Source organism: Prionailurus bengalensis, chromosome D1 (genome assembly GCF_016509475.1).
Source record: "Prionailurus bengalensis isolate Pbe53 chromosome D1, Fcat_Pben_1.1_paternal_pri, whole genome shotgun sequence".
NCBI lineage: Eukaryota > Metazoa > Chordata > Mammalia > Carnivora > Felidae > Prionailurus > Prionailurus bengalensis.
Window position 1 is genome coordinate 62,366,635 of NC_057346.1, and position 23,794 is coordinate 62,390,428.

At 42.2% G+C, this 23,794-nt stretch overlaps 1 protein-coding gene and 1 long non-coding RNA gene across 2 annotated transcripts; one reads left to right on the plus strand and one right to left on the minus strand.

The window, feature by feature from the left end:
- The first annotated feature begins 1,716 nt into the window (after positions 1–1,716).
- Positions 1,717–16,783, plus strand: LOC122483478 (tripartite motif-containing protein 5-like). The gene is made up of 7 exons (XM_043580484.1): positions 1,717–1,920; positions 6,937–7,409; positions 8,080–8,175; positions 8,815–9,045; positions 13,280–13,302; positions 14,350–14,453; positions 15,041–16,783. Exons 2-7 carry the CDS (start codon positions 6,987–6,989, stop codon positions 15,058–15,060), a joined length of 897 nt encoding a protein of 298 aa, XP_043436419.1. The 5' UTR covers positions 1,717–1,920; positions 6,937–6,986; the 3' UTR covers positions 15,061–16,783.
- LOC122483479 lies at positions 9,341–12,913 on the minus strand. The gene is made up of 3 exons (XR_006297404.1): positions 12,808–12,913; positions 11,989–12,086; positions 9,341–9,451 (listed from the first exon to the last, which is right to left on the minus strand). It is a non-coding gene; the product is annotated as an uncharacterized LOC122483479 (long non-coding RNA).
- Positions 16,784–23,794: the final 7,011 nt, after the last annotated feature.

Consider the following 23,794-nt stretch of genomic DNA (forward strand, 5'->3'; position numbering starts at 1 on the left):
TTGGTGTTAAATAATATGAAAGGACATCAGAAGAAGGGGCATGTTAACAATATCCTAAGACCCATGAGAAAAGAGAGAGTAGGAAAGCTTCTTTATTTTAACTACCTTTCCTCCTGTGAATGACAGCTACATTCCAGACTGACTCATTCAGACTGCAGATCCCATCAAAACTCCTATTTTATTTTATTTTATTTTATTTTATTTTTTTTACAGTGACTTCCTCTTATCTGAGCAGGTCTTTTGGGATTAAAGTTGACTTTTTAAACATTATCAGGGGCACCTGATGGCTCAGTCAGCTAAGCGTCTGACTTCAGCTCAGGTCATGATCTCATTGTTCCTGGGTTCGAGCCTTCTGTCTGCCTCTGCCTCTGTGCTGACAGTTCAGAGCCTGGAGCCTGCTTCAGATTCTGTATCTCCCTCTCTCTCTGCCCCTCCTCCGCTTGCACTCTGTCTCTCTCTCCTTTAAAAATAAACAAACAAAAAAAATGTTAAACATTATCACCCTTACAACACCCTCCTTGTACAGTTGGCTCTCCTACATCACTGTTTGGCATGCATTCTTTGAAACTGCACAGCTCCCCTGTTTTGTTATCATCGTCATTATCACACTTCACCAATGCCACTTGACATAGAATTTTAGAATTGTTAGGGTTCTCCAGAGAAACAGAACCAATATGAAGGAGATTTATCATGAGGAATCGGCTCACATGATTATTTGGGGCTGAGAAGTTCCAGGATCTGGTGGCTGCGAAGTGGAGACCTAGGAAAGCTGGTGGCGTAATTCAGTCCGAGACCAAAGGCTTGAGAACTGGGGTGGGTAATGGTGTAAATTCCAGTCCAAGGACAGGAGAGGACCTGTATCCCGGCTCAAGCAGGCAGGCAGGCAATAAAAGGGATGAATCCCTTTTTCTTCTCAGGCCCCGCAACAAATTCAATGATGCCCAACAACACTGGTGAAGACAACCTGAGTGGACAGATTTGAATGATAATCTCATCTAGAAACAACCACTTCCCAGACAGACCCAGAAATGTTTAATCTGGGCACCTCGGGGCCAGTCGAGTTGACACATGACATTAACCTTCACGATTATTTTCCTGCTTCGTTTTTATTATGCTAGGATTTTAGAGATTATATGCTGAAAAGTATTAGATGCGTTGCCCAACGTGACACTTGAAACAGCTCCATCTTCCCAGCCTCCGTAGAAAAAGCGTCATTTTTGGCCGTCTTGAATCCAAAATCTGAAGGTCAGCTTCGCTGTGCTACCACTCTGTGACAGCCCCTGACTGACCACCTGAGTGAGGTAACGCCAGATTTGCACAGTCCTGCCCTCTCACACGCCGATGAGGACACACACCGGTCAGATTCACAGACCCCAGCGGGGGGATGCGGAACTGTAGACAGCCTGCCCATGTGGCCGCCCCAGGCCAGCCTCAAGTGCGGGGCCTCCTTGTGGAAAAGGAGGAATTTTATTCCCTCCCCATGACAGCTCATTTGTAGCGGAAAAAGGCAAGGCGGGTGTGTGCGAAGTTACACTGCTCGGGTAAGCCTCCTTCTCCAAAGGCCGCCTTAACCCTGGTAAAGCACGGGAGCAGCAGGAGCGCAATCCCGGGCCCATCCGGCCGGCCGCGGCTCGGAAACCTGGTCATTTTCCTGGGGGGCGGGCGGGGGGGGGTCCTATGCGGAGGCCTCCCATTGGTCGGTGGCCTCTCCTCCTGTCCTGCCTTCCCCCAAGAATTCAACTTCCGTTTTCACTTTGCTCCTCCGGGTCTCAGCGGAGATTAGCGCCTGGTTTGGGGACAGGATCCTGACCACGTCTGCCTCTACTCTTTTTCGGGGAGGCACGACTTCTCCCCTGGTGTCGGAAGCTGTGTGCAGTAGTTTGCGGAGGGCAGCGGTGGGGAGAAGAACCGAATTTTGGGGTGAGTCTAACGTGGGGTCTCGCAGCTGCTGTGAAGGGCGGGGCAACGCCCAGCTTGCAGCCTTCCTGCTGAGAGTGCCGAGTAGGGGTGCAAGTCGGGGGAGGGGGTGTGGGGGGCGGGGAGGGTGGGGAAGGCCGGCTGGAGGAGGCGCAGTCCTCAAAGAAGGGAGCTGTGAAGACTGGAATGGAAGGGCTTTTTGTTCTTTCTTGGAAGGAACCTTCATTTCTCCCAGCAAAGTCTACCCTGGAGATTCTCCTTCCCATTCTGCAAGTGTGAATTGCACCTTGCTGAGGACAAGCCAGAATCCTCCATTTTTCAGAGGTAGAAAGTTCCTGCTCTCCACAGCAAGACCGAAGGCAGAAGGATCTTTGAATCCTAACGTTTGAATGCCTATCGCCTAACAATAAAGTATTTCTGCATGACTCTAGATAAATTTTCACTACCTTGGCCTGTCTGTGCCTAGGAGCTTGGTGGGGTGATAACCGGCAGGACCTGCAGCCTTCATCTGTGAACTCGTCTAGAAGGTCCTTGAGAATGACCAACCTTACTCATCCTTCTCCCAGGCCATATCTGCCTCGGAAACAGGTTGCCGGAGAGATCAGGAGTGAGGGGAGCATTCTCCAGACGCGGGGTCTTTTCTAACTTTTAATAAACAAAATGAGTTTGATTGTTGTTAACGATGTAAAAAGATGTGGGAAGAAGTATGTTACAGAATCCTGAGAGCCAGGAGGGAAGGCAGTTTACAGCAGGGGAGCCTCTGTTTACTCCACCCCATTCCCATAGGAGGTACAGCTGCATCCCCCTTACAGCGGGATGGGGACACCCGTCACGTCAGATCTCTTCTCCCACCCTGCCTGACTTTACTTCATCTGACAAACGTCACTTTATCAAAGCTGATTTTGGAGGTTATTACCTCTGCTACATATTCCTTGTGCCCCTCTCAGCCACTGGTCAGTGACTGGCACCTGACTTCTGAACTCAAATAGTATACCTCTTGTCATGCCAATGATCACAGGGTTTTAGAATCGATTTGTTTACTTTTCTGCTTCCTTTTTCATTTTGCTAGTTTTATAAGGAGTTCATATTAAATATATTAGATGACTACCTGGCAAATGAAACAGCACAATTTTCTTTTCCCATTCTACTTAGGCAAAGTGACTCTTTCCCATATATGTCCATAACTCGTGGCTTCATCATACTTAGAGAAACAGTTTGGTTTAGTCACAAAAGAATCAAATTTTGTGTGTATCTTTACTGTTTGGACTTTTACATAGTTAATTGTCTTTTTATGTCCTTTTGCTTGTCCTTAGCTCTCGCCTCTGGAACATGTCGAGTTTGCATTCTCACGAGCTCAGATGTATGGAGAAGACCCATGAGTAGGGTCCTGACACCTGTGGCAGCCAGATGACCTGGGAGTTCTGTCAGGCAGATACCACTCATGTTCCCGTATCTATCTCCCAGATTGCCACAGAGCCCTTGGGTCACGGCTTAAGTAGCAGTGAGCTCCTCCCTCATGTATGGCAACTCCAGCCCCTTTGCCCATTCCTCCTCCTGTGTCAGTGGTGACAGCAGCTGCTTTGTCATTAGCTCTTTATAGCCCTAGTGTGAAAATAAACCCCACAGCCCTACAGCGGGATGCATTCGCTGTTGCTCCCTCCCGTAGAAGGCTCTTGATGCTTCTCTGCACTGGTTGTATCTTGAATGGGATGAGGCCTCACTCCATGTTCATAACATAGTTTGGCTAGATATTATCATGTAATAGGGGTAGATTTTATTGTGTAATAGGTACACATAATATAATATCTACCTCTGATAAGATACCTACCTCTGATCTTCCTGTTTGTCAGAACCTCATCTGACCCATGGTCTCTCCAGCTGGGGGCTTACTTCATATGGTCTTTGAACTATTTTCAGTATCTTTACCATTAGCTGGATTATATTTGCAGTGCATGGCTGCCTTATTCTCATCAGGTTTCCTTTATGCATGATGAACGTGGCATGAGTGGACAGTTTTAGTAGATTTAAATTGATCTCCATGCTGCCTTCATAGCTTTCCCTTCCCTTGTGTGGAGCAAAGGGAAACCTTATCGGTTGTCTCATATTGGAGATCGTTCTTTACCATCAAACCTTGGCAGCCATCAAAACCTTAATCATTACTGAGATCTTCCCTTTCTCTGTTTTTTGCCACATACCCCTGTTTGCCTGGAGCTCCTGACAGAACCCCTGAATCTAGACTGTGGCCACAGGGCCATCAGAGAATGAGTGTCATTGTGCTACCACTGTGTGACACCCACCAGCTGCAGTTGTGGTGACTGACCACTGGCGGTAGTTTCCACTTTGGGTCACCATTTCCATCCATGCAACCTGACAAGACGCAAACCTCCAGCTTCATTTAGCTTATCTGGGGGCTAGAGGACAGGAGACACAGCATGCTGGCATGGCTGCTTCAGGTAAGCCATCAGTGATGGCCCTTACAGTGATACAGGAGGTATTTTAGTCCTGGTATCTCAGCTTCTTAAGAAACCAGACTAGGTAGATGTGGGTGAACCTGCCATCCATAAGCCTAGCGCTACAAAGGGCTGATTACCTGGTGAAATCCCATGAGTACAGCTTCCAGGGGCCTAAACAAGACCTATTTGGCCCTAAGAGTCACAATCCGCTTGTGAAAAGCGAGTCTTTGCTTACCAGCCGGCATTTAAGGTCTGTATCAAGTCTTCCTAGTCCCAATGCACTTTACACATCAAGCCATTTTTGCTGTTAATATTGTGGCCTTGCAAGACAGCTGACCTTCCACTTCATTGTAACCTGGTAGGTTTCCCAGAAAAACGAACAAGAAACTACCCGCCAGAAGAGTAAACCAGTGTTACCTTTACCAGAAGAAAGATCCCAAGCCTGATGTTAACCTCTTGTTCCCAACTCCCAACCCTATCCTTTTACCTCATCTTATCTCTCACTCTTATCTGCTGCCCTCCGTTTCCTTCATCAACTTGTCCCTTGAGCTATCATCCTCCTTCTCCGAGTTGCTGTGTGGGCATCCCACCTGACCTTCCCAGTTCCACACTGGATCCACCTAATCTGTCACACAGCCTGAGTGCAGAGCTAAATATGCTCCTACTCATCTCTGATGAGAAAACCTTGATAATGTCTCCCTGCTCTTGGAAGAGATTCCCTAAACGTTGTGTAATTTGGGGAGTGTTCTGTTTGATGGCCACTGAAGGCTCATGTGATGTCAAAGGCCCAGCAATTTTCTGCACCCCAGCCACACTGACCTTTTAAAACTCATACAAGGTGACATGTTTTCTGTGACCAGATCACTTCCTCTACCCAGTACATTGTGTCCCCTGTCTCATCCCATCTTTCCTTCATTTTCTTCAGCTTTCAATTCAACCCTTCTGTTTTCAAGTTGGAATTCTTGGATAACCCTTTATTTACCCCATTATTTGTTTTCCCAACAGTATGTGCATCTCTCTAGTAGTGTTTTCCACATCTTCTTGCACATGCTGTGTATGTGTGTGTGTGTGTGTGTGTGTGTGTGTATGTGTGTGTGGTCTATTACTTAATTTATGAATGCCAAGTCCATAGTGGTTTAAACCCTCTGTTTTTAAAAATTTTAGTTCCAATATGGTTCACGTATAGTGTTATATTAGTTTCAGGTGTACAATATAGTGATTCAGCGCTTCATATGACACATTATGCTCATCACAGCAAGTGCCCTCCTTAATCTTCCTTGCCTATTTAACCCATCCCCCACTCATATCCCCTCTGGTAACCATCAGTTTGTTCTCTATAGTTAAGAGTCTGTTTCTTGATTTCTCTCTCTCTCTCTCTCTCTCTCTCTCTCAGTCTTTCTCTCTCTCTCTTTCTCTCCCCCCCCCCTTGCTCGTTTGGGTTTAAACCCTCTGTTTAGACTTATTTTGGTGTTTATGGGTATTAGTCAAGTTGCTGGCATTTAATTCATCATTAATGATAATTAATTGAATAAACTTGCCCAATATTTTGAGACTTCTTTGTCAAGACTAACATTTCATCTGTGTTTCTATTTTTTTTTTTTCAGGTATTTGACTTATATGATCCTATGAGTATATACCATCTCCCCTACTGTCCCCCTACATACACACCTTTAGGTTCCTGTTAATGTCCCTGGTTTATTTCCTGGCCACGCTGAAATCTCACTGGTTATAAACACTGGACTTCCCAGAACCTCTCAGCTGGTCTGGATCTCTTCATCCCCACACCTTCCATTGTTCTGGGTGTTAATTGGGTCCTTTTGTTTGCCTTTGATTAGCTCATTGGGATAGGGGACAGACCTCTGTAGGAGGGCTTTGAATACGTTAAGTTGATCCCAACTCTGTATTGGAGATAAATGACCTTTGTAAGTCACTTACCACCTCTGTTCACACATCTGATGAAGGGTTTGCTTTTACCGTGTACACAAACATACTGTCATATATTATGCCATGATAAGAGAAATCATTGCAAACTTCTCGTAAGTGATGTCAATGGTTACACTGTAAGTTAGAGCAGGACTTTTTGATAAGAGAACTTGTTGAGAGTTTACTGAAGTGTAAGAGTGAGTCATATCGATGTCAGGGGCAGTATCCATGCTGAGTGAAAGACAGGTATAAAAACCCAAAGGCATATGTGGATGGGTGCTTTTTACAGTGGGGCTGTGTTTTGGAGATGGCAAAGAAAAAGCAAGAGAGATGGTAGGTCACACAAGGGTCTTGGTAGAGGAGGCCTCAGGTCATCTTTTTGTTTAGTAAAATAAAAGGAAAATAATAGTCGTCGCAGATAAAGATGGGATTTTTCCTGTCACATGAACCAGGAGTAATGCACTTGAAATTATTAAGAAAAGTCCTGTTTACCAGGTCCCCATGCTCCTTTCTTGTTTCTCCACCTTCTCTTTCTTGTCCTTCGATATTATGATTTTGGCCTGTCCTCGATTTCTGCGCAATTAGTGTAATTTTATTCCTACCTTTCTTATTCTGCCCCCTTTTAACCTTCCCTATCATGCAGGGATCTGTGAGCAAGAAGAGCCACAGAAGTCAGGACAGGGAGCAGCTGCTATGGCTTCTGAACTCCTGAAATGCTTACAGGAGGAAGTGACCTGCCCCATCTGCCTGGACATCCTGACACAGCCCCTGAGCCTAGACTGTGGCCACAGCTTCTGCCAGGCCTGCATCACTGCAAAGACCAAGGAGTCCACGACAAACCAAGGAGGGGAGAGCAGATGCCCTGTGTGCCGAATCAGGTACTGTACTGGGGAGCTGCGGCCTAACTGGCATGTGGCCAACATAGTGGAGAGGCTCAGAGAGGTCAAGGTGAGCCCCGAGGAGGGGCAGAAGATAAATCTCTGTGAGCGCCATGAAGAGAAACTCCTGCTTTTCTGTAAGACGGATGGGAAGATCATTTGCTGGCTTTGCGAACGGTCTCAGGAGCACCGTGGTCACCACACGGTCCTCGTGGAGGAAATTGCCCAGGACTACCAGGTAAGAGACCAGGATGGAGGAAATACAGGGCAGAAAACGATACTTGATGAAAACGATACTTGATGAGCAATCTCCACTTTGTATTCAACTTGCATTCCCTTGTCACCATAGACCCGAAGGCTGTGCCCAAGCCTGTGATTTTGTCTTTCTATTCTCACCTTCTAAGACCTGAAAGACAGTTTTTTTGTTTGTTTGTTTGTTTGTTTGTTTTTGTTTTTTGCCTAAAGAACATTTTTGGCCATTCCATTCAATTACAACTTTTTGTAACCCTACCACACAGGTTTAACCAAAAGTAGATACTTTTGTACCTTGTGCTAGATGGGTGGAGATTCCGTGCCCAAGAGAGGCTCTCATCACTCCTTTGAACAGTAGGGTAGATTGAGATGTAATTTCTTTCCTGGCTGCAGGATTCAGCTTGTTCTTCTGGTACAAAGAGAATCAGTCACTCTCTTTTGACAAGGGGATGGTGATGTCTATCACCTGAGTCTTAAAGAACACATTCACCACCACCTCAAGTTTTCTTCCAAGTCATGGATTCTAATTGCTATTTTCACCGGTTCTGTAAACTCTTGTCTCTTTGGAGATCAGCCTGATTTTTCCCCTCATTTATACCCTATGCTAATGCTGAGGAATCTCATAGCTTGACTATGGTGTGATTCCTGTCTCATAGAAGAAGCTCCAGGAAGCTCTATGGAAGCTGAGGGAAGACCAGCAGGAAGCTAGGATGTTGGAAGCTGGTATCGGAGAAGAGAGAACTTCCTGGAAGGTAGGAGATGTTTCCTGAGGGAGTTTGACAAAAATCTAGACAGGACCTTGGGCCTTACTAACAAAGAGCCTCCTTCCTTTTTGTTCCCTGATAGTTTCTATGTCCAAAAGTCATTTGATTGGTCCTCTTCTTTATCCTTTCTCTGATAAGGGTTGGGGCTGAGAAGTGAACCTATTATAAATGAACACAGATGTTTAGAAGCAGGTATTCACATAGAAGATGGCTAGTGAATTCTGTGCTACATTCCTGTTGTGATTTTGAGTCTTTGATCTTTCTAGGGGAAGACATTTAGCAATGACTCATGGTTCTGTCAGCACCGTTCAGTTTTCAGCCAAGGGTGAAGGGGTGGGGGTCAAGAATAATATGAGGAGACTTGGTTGTCCTGGACAGCTGTGTGAAAGCTAAGCCACACCCGGGGATCCCATTGGGGCTCAGGGTTAGCCTCAATAATGCAAACTTGAGGCCATTATTTTGGAATGTGATGGAGAAAAGATGATAGGAAAAGTCAGCTTTCCCAAGAATTGCTCCCTGGCTTCTATTTCATTTCCCTGTGAGAACTTTCCAAAGAAAGGAGTTCTTTCTGGTTCCTAGTCTCGGCCTGATAGCCCAGGTACCTCTCTCTCTTTCTCATTCCTGAAGAAACAAATGCAAACTGAGAGACAAAGTATCCAGGCACAGTTTAAAAAACTGAAGGACATCCTGGAGTATGAGGAGCTGAGGGAGCTGCAGAATTTGGAAAACGAGGAGAAAGCTGTTCTAGGCAGGCTGGCTGAAGCTGGGGATGAACTGGCCCAGCACAGCCAGCTGTTGACCGACCTCATCTCAGATCTGGAACATCGGCTCCAGGGGTCAACGATGGACATGCTGCAGGTAAGACTCGGGAAGAAGCGCCAGCACCTGAGATTTGAGAAAAATGAAGACCAAGTTTCCTTCTCTCCCGTGTTGCTTTGCTCTTCCTGGTGGTGACTCTAAGGTTCCTTTGGCCCTGCAGAGTACCCCTTTCCTGCATCTCTGTCAGAGCTTATAGGAATAAATAGCAAGGAACAATTGCATATTTATTTATCAAGTGCAGTGCAGAAATCTCACTGTGGAGAGAATTTGCTTTGTATCCAGGGATAGTCTATGGGCCTCTGTTATCTGTGATCTAGTGCTAAGGACTTATCTGGTACCTCTTCCCGATTCAGCTTGGTCACAGACAAATGAACTTCACATCCTGAGACTTGTTCTTCCCTCATAGAATGAACTAAGATTTTTCTTCTCCCTCCTTTTCTAGTTTCTGAAAAACAAACAAACAAAAAGTAGGTGGTGAAGGACTAGTATTATTTATTCTTAAAACATTCAATAGAATTCACCCAGTGAAGCCATCTCATTCTGGGCTTTTCTTTTGTAAAAGACTTAAAATAATATTTAAAAATATGTATTAGGTTTATTTACATTTTGTTGAAGTTCTTAAGTCAGCTTTTGTAATATATGTCTTTGTAGGGATCATTCCACTCTAAGTTGCCTGATATATAGACATAAAGGTGGTCATAATAATCACTTATAATACCTCTAGCTTTTCCAACACTCACAGTAATGTCCCCTCTTTGATTCCTGATTTTGGTGGTGTGCTTTTTTCTTTTTCTTTCTTTCTTCTTCTTCTTCTTCTTTTTTTTTTTTTTTTGGTCAGTTTAGTTGTCTTTGGTCAATTTGTCTTTGTTGATTTTCTTCAAGAATCAATTATTATGTCATTGACTTTAGGTTTTTTTTTAACCTTTCTGTGTCATTTGTGTCTGCTTTTATCTTTATTGTTTCCTTTGTGTATGTATGTGTATGCACGCATGAATGCGAGTATGTGTGTGTTGGGTTTAGTTTGCCATCCTTTTTCTAGTTTCTTAAAGTAGAAACATTCATTACTTATTTGAGACCATCTTTTCTGATAATAGTATTTAATGATATAAATGCATTGCATTTATTTCGTTTAGCATAATACTCTCTAGTTCCATCCATGTTGTTGCAAATGACAAGATTTCATTTTTTTTATGGCTGAGTAATATCCCGTTATATATAGATATCACATCTTTATCCATTCATCAGTCAGTGGACACTTATGCTGTTACAATAATTTGGCTATTGTAGATAATGCAGTTCTAATGCTACATTAGAGTGCATGTATCCCTTCGAATTTGTATTTTTGTATTCTTTGGGTAAATCCCTAGAAAGTGTGCGTTTAATTTAATAATACTTGATTTCTCACTTTTTCTTCTGCCGCAGATTTCAAATTTAATTTCTTTGCAGTCAGAAAACACATATTTTATTATTTCAGTATTTGAATGTATTGATACTTGTCTCACGGACTAAAATAGTGTATGTCCACAAACTTTTTCTATATGAATTTGAGAAGAACGTATATTCTGCGTTTGTTAGATATAATAGTCTATAGATGTCAGTTAGGTCAAGTTGGTTGATAGTATCATCCACATCTTCTGTATCTGCAGATTTTCATACAAGTTATTCTGTCAGTTATTGAGAGTGAGCTATTGAAATCTACAACTACTAAATTGTCTATTTTTGTTTAATCCTTTCAGTTTTGCTTTGTGTATTTTGAAGCTCTGCTGTTAGGTACACATACGTTTATAATTGTTATATCCTTTCTTGACATACTGAACCTTTTATCATTCTGAAACTTCCCTCTCATTCTCTCATAATATTTATTGTCTTAAAGTCTATTTTGTCTAGTATTAATATAAATACTTGAGCTATCTTGTGATTACTGCTTGCATGGTATATATTTTTCTATCTTTTTACTGTATTTCTATCTTTGGATCCAAAATATGGATCATGACCTGAGCCAAAGTTGGATGCTCAACCAACTGAGCCACCAAGCACCCGTATAATCATTGCCTTTTAATTGGGATGTTAAAACAATAACATTTAATGCAATTTTTGGTGTTGTTGTATTTAAATTTATCATATTGCTATTTTCTCTCCATATGTTGCCTGTAGTTTTCATTGTTCTGTTTTCCCTTGACTAGCTTTGTTTGAGTTAAACAAATATTTTAAGTTTAATTTTAAATTTTCCTATTTCTGTGGGGGTTTTGTTTTGTTTTGTTTTGTTTTGTTTTGTTTCAGTGTTAGTTTTTTTTCCCCATAGTGGTTATTCGAGTGATTACAGCATGCCTCTTACCCTATCATCATCTACCTCAGATTAATACTAATTTTAATACCAATTTTAATTATTGGATAAATGATTTAAAAATTTTTTTAACGTTTATTTATTTTTGAGACGTAGAGAGACAGAGCATGAACATGGGAGGGGCAGAGAGAGGGAGGCACAGAATCTGAAGCAGGCTCCAGGCTCTGAGCTGTCAGCACAGATCCCAACGCGGGGCTTGAACCCACAAACCACAAGATCATGACCTGAGCCAAAGTCAGACGCTTAACCGACTGAGCCACCCAGGCGCCCCTACAGTGATACTTTTAATATGGGCACCTGATCCAATGCAGGGCAGTGCCATGCAGCCATAAGAGTTTTTTTTTGTTTGTTTGTTTTAATTGGGAAGAGAAGTTCTTTTTTCTTCTGGAGTTTATATCAGGAGATTCATGTTTCCTTTATGAACTGAGAATAAAGTCAATTAAGAGGGAATAAGTAGAATTTGGAGAAAGACATAGGGTCTTGATGACAGGGTTTGAGCTTCAAAATTAAGCTTTCATTAAAGTTATAACTGCCCCCAGATCCTTTTCGCTACTTAATTTAGTTTTGAATTTTGTCATATACAACACAAAAGCCCTAATACAGAGAGCATTTATTTTTAATGGCCCTTGGAGACCCACCTGTTGGCCTAGATTTTGGTGACATGAGGGACGTGAAGTCTGAGGTAGACGACATCAAATATACTGGTAGATATTTGTTCAAACAAATGAAGCAATATCTGTGATGATAAAGAAAATCAGATGGCTAAAAACTTTAAGAAAGTGGACTAAACTGAACTCATACTATGTATGAGTTATGTATGTATGTATTATGAGTATGTATTATGTATGTATGTTAATCAAATGGAATTTTAAATAAAAACTTGGGGTGCCTCAGTAGCTCAGTTGGTTAAGTGTCCAGCTCTTGATTTCAGATCGGGTCATGATCTCAGTTTGTGAGATCGAGCCCCGTGTCAGGCTCTGCACTGACAGCATGGAGCCTCCTTGGGATTCTCTCTCTCCCTCTCTCTGCCTTTGTCCTGTACTCTCTCTCTCTCCCTCTCTCAAAAACATTTAAAAAATTAAAAATAATTAAATAAAAACTTGAAAAAATTAGACAAAGAATGTGGACTGAATTGCTTGGTGGAGACTGAAGTGCGTTGTAAATATTGTAATGTTTAGGACAGTGAGTGAATGGATATTGGCAACCTTATGAACAATGGAGTGTAAGGGAGGAGACGGTTTGGTTGGTGAATGGTAAGTTACATATTAGACATCCTAACCTACTTGTTTCTGTGGCCTGTTTACTACTGAAATCATTAACCTGCGTTTAAGAGACAAAACTGAGTAAAAACATAGGGTTGGAAATTAAGTGGACATGGATGTGTGTTGAACTTAAGGGAGTGGACAAGGTCACTTACAGATAGCGTGTAATGAGAAGAGGACTTGAAAAATGCCTACCTTCGTATATTGCTCGTATCCTCAGCAAAGGCATGGAAACCTCTTGAGGGATATTATGATTATTTACTCATCTTTGATTCTCCAAAGCCTGTCCTGACGTTTGGCAAATAATAGCAAATCCCTTTACGTTTCTATTGAATAAATGAAAGAGCCATGCATTATTCATATCATCTCATGCACTTGGGGAAAAAATTATGGAACTGTTGTTTTCCTCGTAAATATGTCTCCACTCCGGATACTAGAAGCTTCATGCTTTACTTCCACAAGGCTCAAAGCTGTTTCTACCTTTTAGGAAATCTGACAACCTCACATGAGTCTTCTGGAATGATTAGCCTGGGTCTTATCTTTACTTATTTGCTCTCACATTGGGACCATCTTTATTCCCACCGTAGGGTTGGTGGGAATGTGATGATGCTTTGTAAGTGGGGAGGGCCTGTTACCTCTTGACTCATGTTTTCCCTTTTCTCCCTAGGATGTGAATCACCTCATGGAAAGGTATGTGTGGGGGATCAGAGATGGTGAAAGAGGTTTAAAGGCATTAGAGTTCTGTGGTGATCAGTTAGAATAAAACATTTCTCAGGGCCGGACAATTTGGATGCATAGTTTTATGTGAAATTTCTGTTCACAAATTGTGGTTTGAGTGTTCTGTAACTGTTGAGAATAGACCAGGCTCTGTGGTATAGAATTTGGATGGTGGGAAGTCACACAGTTTGGGTCAGTAGCAGTATCAAGGCTAAGGCGTGGCAGACCCTTGTGACATGATAGCTTTTATTCACCTTGCATGCCCATATCTAACTCAGGTTCTCATATTTCTTAGGCGCTTGGCTTATCCTGGGAATGTCATATCTTCTTTATCTGCCAAGCACCCAGAGTTGGAGACAGCTCCCTTATATTTAAATTTCTGCCCTTGGAATGGAAGAGACCTTCTATGCAGCTCTTAGATTTCCAAAAACAGACTCGAATCTCAAGAAATATTTTGGCCCTAGTATACACAAGTGATCCATCTTGATCTCATACATTGGAAGCCAGATTGGAAAGGTGGCATCCTTGTGTCTCAATTTTGCACACCTATGTGACAGCATCGAGTTTTTTCCTAACACAGGAAATTCAGGCCATCGTTAGTTTGGTGCTCAAGTTCCAAGTGTTTGCAAACGTTCCCAGAAAACCTGAAAGCTCAGATGTTATTCTGAGGGCTTTCCTGCTGGGAAGCAGAGTTTACGTTTTTTTTAAAGGTACCAAAGTTTTGTTTTGTTATATCCATTATTTCATGTAATTTTATATGATTTCTAGGATTTAGAGAGGGAGAGGTTCATGATTTAATTTTGGAAACTGTGCCTCTGAGAGGTCAAGACCTTCCTAAGGTCACACAGAAGGCAACTGAGAGAGGGTAGGTGTGAACACTTTTCCCTGACTCTAAGGTCACAAGTCTCCTGTTCTTTCTCAGGGTATTCAGGGTTCAAGCGCTTCAATGGGGTGAAGATAAAAAGTTGTGTGGAGGGACAAAAAGTCAGAAGTGTGGGGTTCAATTTTTGTCATCCCTAGGAGCAGGGTCTTGAGTCTGAAGAAACCAAAAACTTTTCTCAAGGGACAAAGGAACACATTCCGAGCTCTTGATCTGCAAGAGATAATACAAGCCTTTAAAAAAGGTGAGGAGTGTTAGAGCAAGTGGGTGGCTGTGGGAGTCTTGTGATGCCAGGGGCTAAATGGGGAAAAGGGCACAATTTCTGGGTATGGAGAGAGAAGACAAAGGAGACTGGATGTCCTGTGCTGATGATATGGTCATATTTCATTGGGTGTCTGGTTCATACTCTCCTTCACCAGTTCACTATCTCACCATCATCCCCAGTCTTTCCCTTGATCATCAGGGGAAAGAGATTTCAGGGCTGCCTCCCTTGCTTATGTTGATTGTGGGGTTTTGTTTTGTTTTGTTTTGTTTTTTGAGAACCGACACATGTTTAGCACTAGCAAGGTAAGGAGATATCAGTATCATCAAACCACCTTGTACTTACCACCTTTCAGAATTTTTCATTCCTAGTAGGTCTTATGTTCCGAGACCCATATTTTCCCCTGTAACACATAACGTACATATTGTGCTTCTTCAGTGTTATACCTCTCCCCAAAGACAGATTTTTCATAGTTCCCACTCCAGTTATTCCCAAGATCAGATCCCTGTCACAGGGTCACAAATAAAGCTACGTCATATCCCTCACCCAACCCTGTACTTTTTTTGCAGCTCACGTGATTCCACACTGACCCCAAAATACGACGTATTTTGGCATTTCTACGGGACGAAGACCAGTGAGATATATGTGCTGGTGGAAATCAAATAATGCATGTAACAGCGATTATGGTGTCCCAGGCTCCCTGGTTATCAGTTCGGGGAAACATTACTGGGGGTTTGATCTTGGGGGGTATATGATAGAACATGCCCAGAATCCAATATGAAATTTCATGTTAGACATACTTAAAATTACCAACATGTTTACTCTGGGTATCAACCTAATATGGCTATTGCGTTAAAGGGTTAAAGGGTTGAATATAATGCTTTTGAGGAGTCCTCCTTCTCTGACCCCTTCGTCTTAATCCTGGCCTTGCCTGTTCCTCCCCATTGTGTTGGAGTTTTCCTAGACTACAAGCCTGGCACCGTCTCCTTTTTCAATGTCACAAACCATAGGTTTCTCATCTATAAATTCTCTTCATGTTCCTTTTCTCAGAAAGCTTTTCTGTATTTCAACCCTGGGAAATATACTGACCCCATGACTCGGGGGGGACTGACTCTAGACTACTAGAGTCAGAGTAGTAGAGTCTAGACTACTAGACTACTAGAGTCTAGTTCTTGTACTCGCCAAGCTCTTGAACCTTCTTACACCCCTACTTATTTCTTTGTAGTTGCACTTGCCTTAAGTACACCTAATGCATTGAGTCTGTCTCACCGTGTGTCCCTTGCTGCCTCCCTTTTCTCTACGTGAACACCTTCATTCATCAGCAGGGTGTACAATTTGCCTTGAATAATGTTTTTCCCAGTATGATGTTTGCATTAGGAAAGAATCTCTGTTCATAATTTTCCATAGTCCCAACGGAAAAAAAAGGGGCTGATGCCTCATAAAGAAAGATCATTATTGAGGGAACAGCTCTGCCAGATTGTTACAATCCCATTTCCTCTGTCATGACTGAAAAGATGAAGGAAAGCTTTTCAACAATTTTGATGTATTATCAAAGACCTAAGCGTAGGAATTATTCACTAAAGACTGAACCCTTAGTGGTGTGTCAGTGTTCTCATGATGCCTCTTACTCATCAAAGAGTTAGGGAGAAAATGAGAAAATATCATAAATAGTAAGAATGGAAGTTTATGTTCAGCATGTCTGAGTTCCTGTCCTCTCTCCACACGTAGCAAATGCAACCTTGAATAACATACATTAATGTTGTGTTTATTTTCTTAAAATAAGCTTGGTGTAAAAACTGCACTGTACTTAGGATCATTGTAAGAAAATAAATGTCATTAAAAATAAAGCATCTAGGGGCACCTGGGTGGCTCAGTTGCTTAAGTGTCCGACTTTGGCTCAGGTCATGATCTTGCAGTTCGTGGGTTTGAGCCCTTCGTCGGGCGCTGTGCTGACAGCTCAGAGCCTGGAGCCTGCTTCAGATTCTGTGTCTCCCTCTCTCTCAAAAAAAATTAAAAATAAATAAACATTAAAAAATAAAAATAAAGCATCTAAGTGTCTCAAATTATTAATAAATATTATAAATAATTGCTTTACTAATTCCTAAAAAATATAAGCTGTGTCAGTGTCTCATGAAATTCTGTGGGATTCAGTTTTCTCATTTGTAAAAAGAAAAGAAAAAAAAAGTACCTGATGTAGAATTGTGAAAATTAACAAACAGAATGTTTTCTAGTACATACGCAGGATCCAATAAGGTGTCTATTCATTTTTTGGCTCCCTCTCACTGTGACCAAAATAAATGATCTTAAGAATACCTATTAGCTTTCTTTCAACATTAGTACTTTCGTTTTGTTTTAAGAAATAAAATAACTTCATTAAAGAATTTCAATTTTCTTTAAATTTTAGCTGATTGTAAAATACTTTTTTTTGCATAGGTACCTAGTCTTTTTTTTTTATTTTTTCTGCAGTAATTCTGTTTCATTGAAGTTAAATATTCATTTGAGATGTTGGCCCAGCTTTAAAAGTTATTATTCACAGTGATACAGTACAAGAAGTACAATCATGGGATTTCTTAGCAATGGTGTAGGTAAGTGTTTTGCTTGCCTGGTCAGCTTTCCTTTTGCAGTGACTTGAAAGTTCTCAGGAAGAGGGAAATCCTGCTTTCCTCCTTCAGTGAGATAGGAGGGGAGTTATCTCTGCAGTGGATGTCCATTTGAGGCTTGGTGGGATCCCTGTGTCTTTTAGCATTTTCATTTCCAATTCTGTCTTAACTACGTTCAGAGCTACAGAGAGAAAAAGTGGGCTGTTGGTTAAACAGGATCTGCTCTCATTTCTGCTTGTCCACAAAATCCCCATCTGCTTCATCTCTGGATGACCTTTGATAACACAAGGGATTCCAAGGTGAATATTTCTAGAACCTGTGTGTGTGTGTGTGTGTGTGCATTCACACATCTCTATCAGCACTCATCCATGGAAACTGGAGGATATTGATCTTCTAAATTTTCCCTTTGACCTCTGTTTTCCTGTCACCCTATTGCTACAATGAGTAATCTGGGGAAATACAAAAATATCTTCTAGAAGTAGCAGAAAACTTCATAGGATCATAATAACAAAAGTATGTGCAAAATTATGAAATTACAAGTGTCCAAAGTGTGTCAGGCAATCCTCCTTTTGATAGCCTCATCTGGGTCACTTCTGTAGTCGGGGACCCCAGATGATGTCTCTGCCCGCTTCAGGACAGAAAAGGAAATGAGGAGACCTCATTATCATTTTTCCAGAGGGATCTAGGAAAGCCAATCCAATTGCTTCCTCTCCCTTAACTCTTCACACTTGTAAATATATAGTGTGTTTGTGATCCTGTAGAGAAATTCTCAGTGCTTTCTGATGTGGAAATGTGTTGGGGTTTAGAGCCCAAGGTCAAGGAAGAATTCTTGAGATGTCTTCGGTGCAAAAAGGGGGTTTTATTAAAGTACAGGGACATGGAGCACCTGGGTGGCTCAGTCGGTTAAGCATCCGACTTCAGCTCAGGTCATGATCTCACAGTTCATGAGTTTGAACCCCGCATCGGGCTCTGTGCTGACAGCTCAGAGCCTGGCACCTGCTTTGGATTCTGTGCCTCCCTCTCTCTCTCTCTGCCCCTACCCTGCTCATGCTCTCTCTCTCCCTCTCCCTCTCTCTCTCTCAAGAATAAACATTTAAAAATTTTAAACAAAAAATAAGGCACAAGGACAGAAACTATGGGCAGAAAAAGTTGCCCTGGAGTTATGAGGAGTGATTGATTATATACTTGGCAGTTGGGGGAGGTAAAGTCAGGGGGAAGTTTCCAAAAGGACTTTCATATGCTCAAGAAGACTCATAGGATCCTGGAGGCCTGGCTAATAAGCTCAGGGTTTTTTTTCCCTCTAGCAAAGCATTAACCTTAAGGCAGTAGGGAGTTCTGGAGGAATGTTGTACTCTCCGGGCCTCAAGCGTTTGTCAATGGGCTGCAGGTTATAAGGAAATTTTATTGTATCTGTCATTTCCTTCAGCCTTTGTTCCCCTACATCATTCTCTTTACCTGTATAAAGGAGGCTTGATGACTGGGCCCCTGCTCAGTTCTGCAATCTCTCCTCTCTTCACCCAGCTCTCTTGAGCCCAGTGCCCAGTCCTCTGGAAAAACCGACAGATTTCTGGATACTTGTGCCTCTGCCTGGGCCCTGCCCACCTGGAAGCAAAGCTCAGCTGAGGATACAAAACCGAAGGAAAACTTGTACCCTAGAGAAGAATTTCCAAAATTGTCAACTTTTTTTTTAAGTGAAAGGTAGCTGTAGCTTCACATACAGGTGTGAGAAATAACCCAGAGACATATCTTACACGCTTTTCTCAATTCCCCCATTTTTCAGATCCTTAATGCTACTGAGAAGACTCTTCCAGTTCTGCCTTTGATACGCGCGCACACACACACACACACCTCATAGGCATACTTGTTTTCAGTTTTTTAACAGCTTTGAGATAGTGAGATGTTATTGACATAAACATTATAAACTTTTAAGCTGTACAACTTGATATTTGAATACATGTATATGTTGTGAAATGATCACCACAAGCAAGCTAATAAACCTGTTCATCACCTCTACATAGTTACCAGTGTGTGTGAGTGTGTGTGTGTTTCCCCATTTCCTCCCGCCCCCAGCCCCTGACAACCACTATCCTAATCTCTACTTCCTAGTGTAACATGTAAGTGAGATCATGCAGTATTTCTCTTTCTATATCACAGGTGGACTTTTATTATAATTCTGGTGTTGCCACATACTGGCCCTTATCAAATAAAGTAAATTTAATGAGATACTCTTTCTCATTTATAAAAAAAAAGTAATGAAAATTACTTGATGAGTTATTGTGAAAATTAGTAGAATATTTTTAATAATTGCTGCTGCCTCCTAACATAAACATCCATCTAGAATGATGTCTGTTATTTTTCTGGTTCCCTTTCATGAGGTAGCGTGGGGCAGGCAGAGGACAAAGTACAAACTGGCACACCTGCTCCCCCCAAGTTGGGATGTGTGTGACATTCTTTAGGCACTCCTGGCTGCCCAAGGACAAAGGAAAGGAAAGAAGAGAAGTGGCCAACTGATAGAGATCGCAGTCATACAGGACATGGGTCTCCATCAGTTTACAAATACCTTGGCAAATTACAAGAAAAAGGCAGTCTTATCAATAGCCTAATCTCGAGAAACTTGTAGCCCCACATCACACTTCCACAGTGATATGGAGAAGTCTATATGGTATAGTCTATTTTTGCTTTGTATATCTTGCTGACTATTGGAGGGGAGTGCAGGGCTTTGTGTGTGGGTGTGTGGGTTTGTTTATGGGATGTGAACAGGGGCAAGGTAAAGGCGAGACAATTGTGAGGACTGAAGGAGAGGAGTTCGTTATCCAAGGGCCTCTTGTCTCTCTAATATTCTCCTTTCTCTTGCCTCCCACAAGTCCCATATCCATTCTTTTATTCCCTGTGAATCTCTGATCTGATCCCACATCCTGGGCCCCAGATGACTAATGGATTCCCTCTAGACTTTGTGTGAGAAGCTTGTATGAAATACAAGAGCTTCTGGAATGTGAAGAAAGTGATGTTTGGCAGTAGGGGGAGTCTAAAAGCTGACTTTTAAATCAGGATCCCTTCTCTTCAGCTTTCAAGAACTCCCTTTCTTCCAAAACACAGATCCCAGTACCCATGATGCATATCTGAGGAAGTTTTGATGGGGCAGCTTTGGGCTATAAAACCTTGGATCAATCTGTCATTTGAAAATTACAGTTAACTATAAAGGACAGGAACTGAATTCTCCCAGTCGTAGGATTGAGACTGAGAGAAGAACCCAAGAACCAAATGAGAAGGCAGCCTGACCAATACCTTCATTGCACTCTTATGAGACCCTGAGCTAAGCAGTACCTGAATTTCTGATCTGCAGAAATTGTGAGATAATAAATGATTGTTATTTTTTTTTTAAATTACAGTCAATAGAGAACCTGATGTTTTTGAGCATGTCTGAGAAGAGATAATAAAAAACTTATTTGGAAGATGTGGGAGGGAATCAGAGGCCCAAGAGGGTGGGAGGGTGGGAAGATGGCACTGATGTCCTGGGAACATCCCCTGAGACATCATATTTAAGATGGGAGAAACCAGTGAGGAAATCTGAGCATGCCAGGTACAAGGAAACATGGGTTGGTAGGAAAGTTCAATGAGCCATGGTCCTCCTGCCACTCAAAGTCTATCTCTGATGCTAACCACATTGCTGTGATCCACTTTCCAGTTTACTATGCTCCCAAGGAGCAGGGAATAATAAATCCTCCTTAGGGCTCTGTGTCTCCCTCCAATTCCTGTATCTCCTGTTGCAGAGGGATACAAATGAAATATCTCCCACTCTGGGCCCATGTTTTCAGCCTGAAAAAAACCACAAGCCACAGGAAGTAATGTGGTTCAAGTGTACTGGTACAGAAAGATTAAACAACAGGCATTGAGGTAAGTATCTGAGTAAATCTTAGGAAGACACAGAGAAGATAAGAAAACCTGTTGGTTAGCTTTTTTCAAAGGAGTTCATATAGATGTTAATACCAGAACTTCACATTCAGCACAGCAATTGTGTTAACTGCAAGACCAACAAATGAACAGAACCATGATTATCATCAGCACACTCAATGCAACTAAAATTGTATCTATGGCTGGGTAACTACATATCTTTCTGTTTAAATGTCACTCCCTGTATGCAACACTTTGTAATAGATCTGAGGCAAGAAGGAACAAGGTAGAAAAGTTTCCTTCCGGTCTTCATAGAACTTACTGTTGTTTGGTGCAGGGCTGCATGAGGAGGGATACTCATTGATTGTGTCATATGATAACAAAGGTGATAAAAAATGCTAGCTCTCCAAATGTAATGTGTGCAAAATTTAGATGATTATTATTGTTCTTGAGAAGCATCATACAATTTATTCGCTGTTAGCAAAAACTTACTTCATACCCAAGAAAGTGAAACTGTCAGTATGGCTTAGTGACTATGCCTATATGATTTTCAGTTCCTGCCTCATAGATAAAAGTGATTCAAGGAGTTTATTTATTTTTAATATTTTTGGTTATTTTTTTAATGGTTACTTATTTTTGAGAGAGACAGACAGAGCACGAGTGGGGGAGGAGCAGAGAGAGAGGGACGCAGAATCTAAAGCAGGTGCCAGGCTCTGAGCTGTCAGCACAGAGCCCAATATGGGACTCAATCCCCCAACGAACCTTGAGATCATGACCTGAAGTTGGACACTCAACCGACTGAGCCACCCAGGTGCCCCTGATTCAGTGTTTAAAAGCCATGATTAGCTCACTTTTCTGTGTGATATGGACAATAACAAAGTATCTGTGCCTTAGTTCAACAAACCAGCTTCTGAGTCATGCTACATGCCTCACATCATATAATGTGTGAAGTTTACTGTGCTCTCCAGTTCTGCCAGTCAGGGACCCATGATGGAGCTTCCACCATCATGCAGTTGCCCCATGAAGAGCATGTAATCTGAACAAGAACAAGATAGACAACAAAGCACGAAACTATGTGTACAAAGTATAAAATATTTCAGATCTGCCTTTGATTGATAGTGTAAAAAAGACCAAATTTTTCCCAAAGGAAGTGGGGTAAGGTGGAAAAATTATGAAGGTGTGTTACTCAGTAAAAGATTATACTTGAGGGGCGCCTGGGTGGCTCAGTTGGTTAAGCGACCAACTTTGGCTCAGCTCATCTCACAGTTCATGAGTTTGAGCCCTGCCCTGGGCCCTGTGCTGACAGCTCACAGCCTGGAGCCTGCTTCACATTCTGTCTCCCTGCCTCTCTGCCCCTTCCCCACTTGTGCTCACTCCCTCTCTCTCAAAAATAAATAAATAAACAAACACACATTAAAAAAAAAAAAAAGATTATACTTGAGAGCTTGCTTGGAGGTCCTAGCAGGAGAGTGCAGATACTTGTGTCCCCTTAACCAAAGAATGGCCCTCCTCTATTATAGGGGCAGGTCATCCTCTTCCACTGAGCTCGCAGCTGTAGCTTCTGGAGGGACACACATGGAGCGGTGAGGGAGGAAGGGGACACTTGCCTAGCCAGCCAGATCAGCCGAATCAATTCTGGCAATCAATGGCGTGAGAGATGTCACAGGCAGATTACCCTCACATCGAAGATTATACTTGAATAGCACCATCTATTAAACTCCATGTTCTCGGGGCGCCTGGGTGGCGCAGTCGGTTAAGCGTCCGACTTCAGCCAGGTCACGATCTCGCGGCCCGTGAGTTCGAGCCCCGCGTCAGGCTCTGGGCTGATGGCTCAGAGCCTGGAGCCTGTTTCTGATTCTGTGTCTCCCTCTCTCTGCCCCTCCCCCGTTCATGCTCTGTCTCTCGCTGTCCCCAAAGTAAATAAACGTTGAAAAAAAAATTTAAACTCCATGTTCTCACCTGCTTCCTACTCATTAGGTAACAAGGCACTGACTCAGTTCTACCATGATTAATTTCTGGAAGCCTGTTTTTGGCCTGCCTGGATAAGAAACAAAAAATGGTTTCAATGATATTTTGGAAAGATTTTTTCCATAGGCGCACACTGAAGAAACTTTTAAATTTTATTTTTGCCATTTACAATAATGGCTGCTAATGCTTACTAGGTCTGCTTATATTTACAGAGCTTTATAACTGATTATCTTTCCCATCACCCTCTGCATTACAAAAGCTCAGGTGCCAAGACTTTCTGGATCATTATTTTATCCTTTGTGACTTGCTTAGGGCCTGAATATAGGATAAGCTCAACAAATAATTATAGGATTGAATTGAAATGCTGAATATTCAGGCTATATCACTGTAATTCACATTTTTTTTTCTTACTCAGATATTCTTGCTGGAATAAGCTGGAGGAGGAATAAGAATGTTATGATTGGGTGCTTAGCTGGTGCAAGTCCTAGGACATACCCTTCCCTGGCATCCCACACGGTGCCCTCCCACTGTTACTATCTTGCAAGTTTCTGTTCTGCTTCCTTTGTTTCATTTCCCCTTCTAAGATTTTGACTTTCATTTCTCACCTGGAGGGAAACTCCCTCACTAAGACCAGTGCTTTGACTTGGTGAGTGAATTATTGACCATACCTGCATCTGATCTCTGCTGAGTCAAGGCTTCTCCACTTAAGCCTGAAGGTGTGTGGGGCAGTCTGTGAAGGCAAAGGGCAGTAAGTTTGGGAGGAATCAATTGAGTGTGTTTGGATGAGTTCAATTTGTGGTTCTGAAGCTGCTCTGAATTCACCAAAGAGCCAGCTTGTAGGTTTTCTGCAGAAGAGAGGTGCAT

Excerpts from the sequence above, each read along its gene's own strand:
- LOC122483478 (XM_043580484.1), top strand. The coding sequence starts at position 6,987 with ATGGCTTCTGAACTCCTGAAATGCTTACAGGAGGAAGTGACCTGCCCC. Across the intron at positions 7,410-8,079 it reads AAATTGCCCAGGACTACCAG|AAGAAGCTCCAGGAAGCTCT; the intron begins GTAAGAGACCAG and ends CCTGTCTCATAG. Across the intron at positions 14,454-15,040 it reads AATACAAGCCTTTAAAAAAG|CTCACGTGATTCCACACTGA; the intron begins GTGAGGAGTGTT and ends CTTTTTTTGCAG.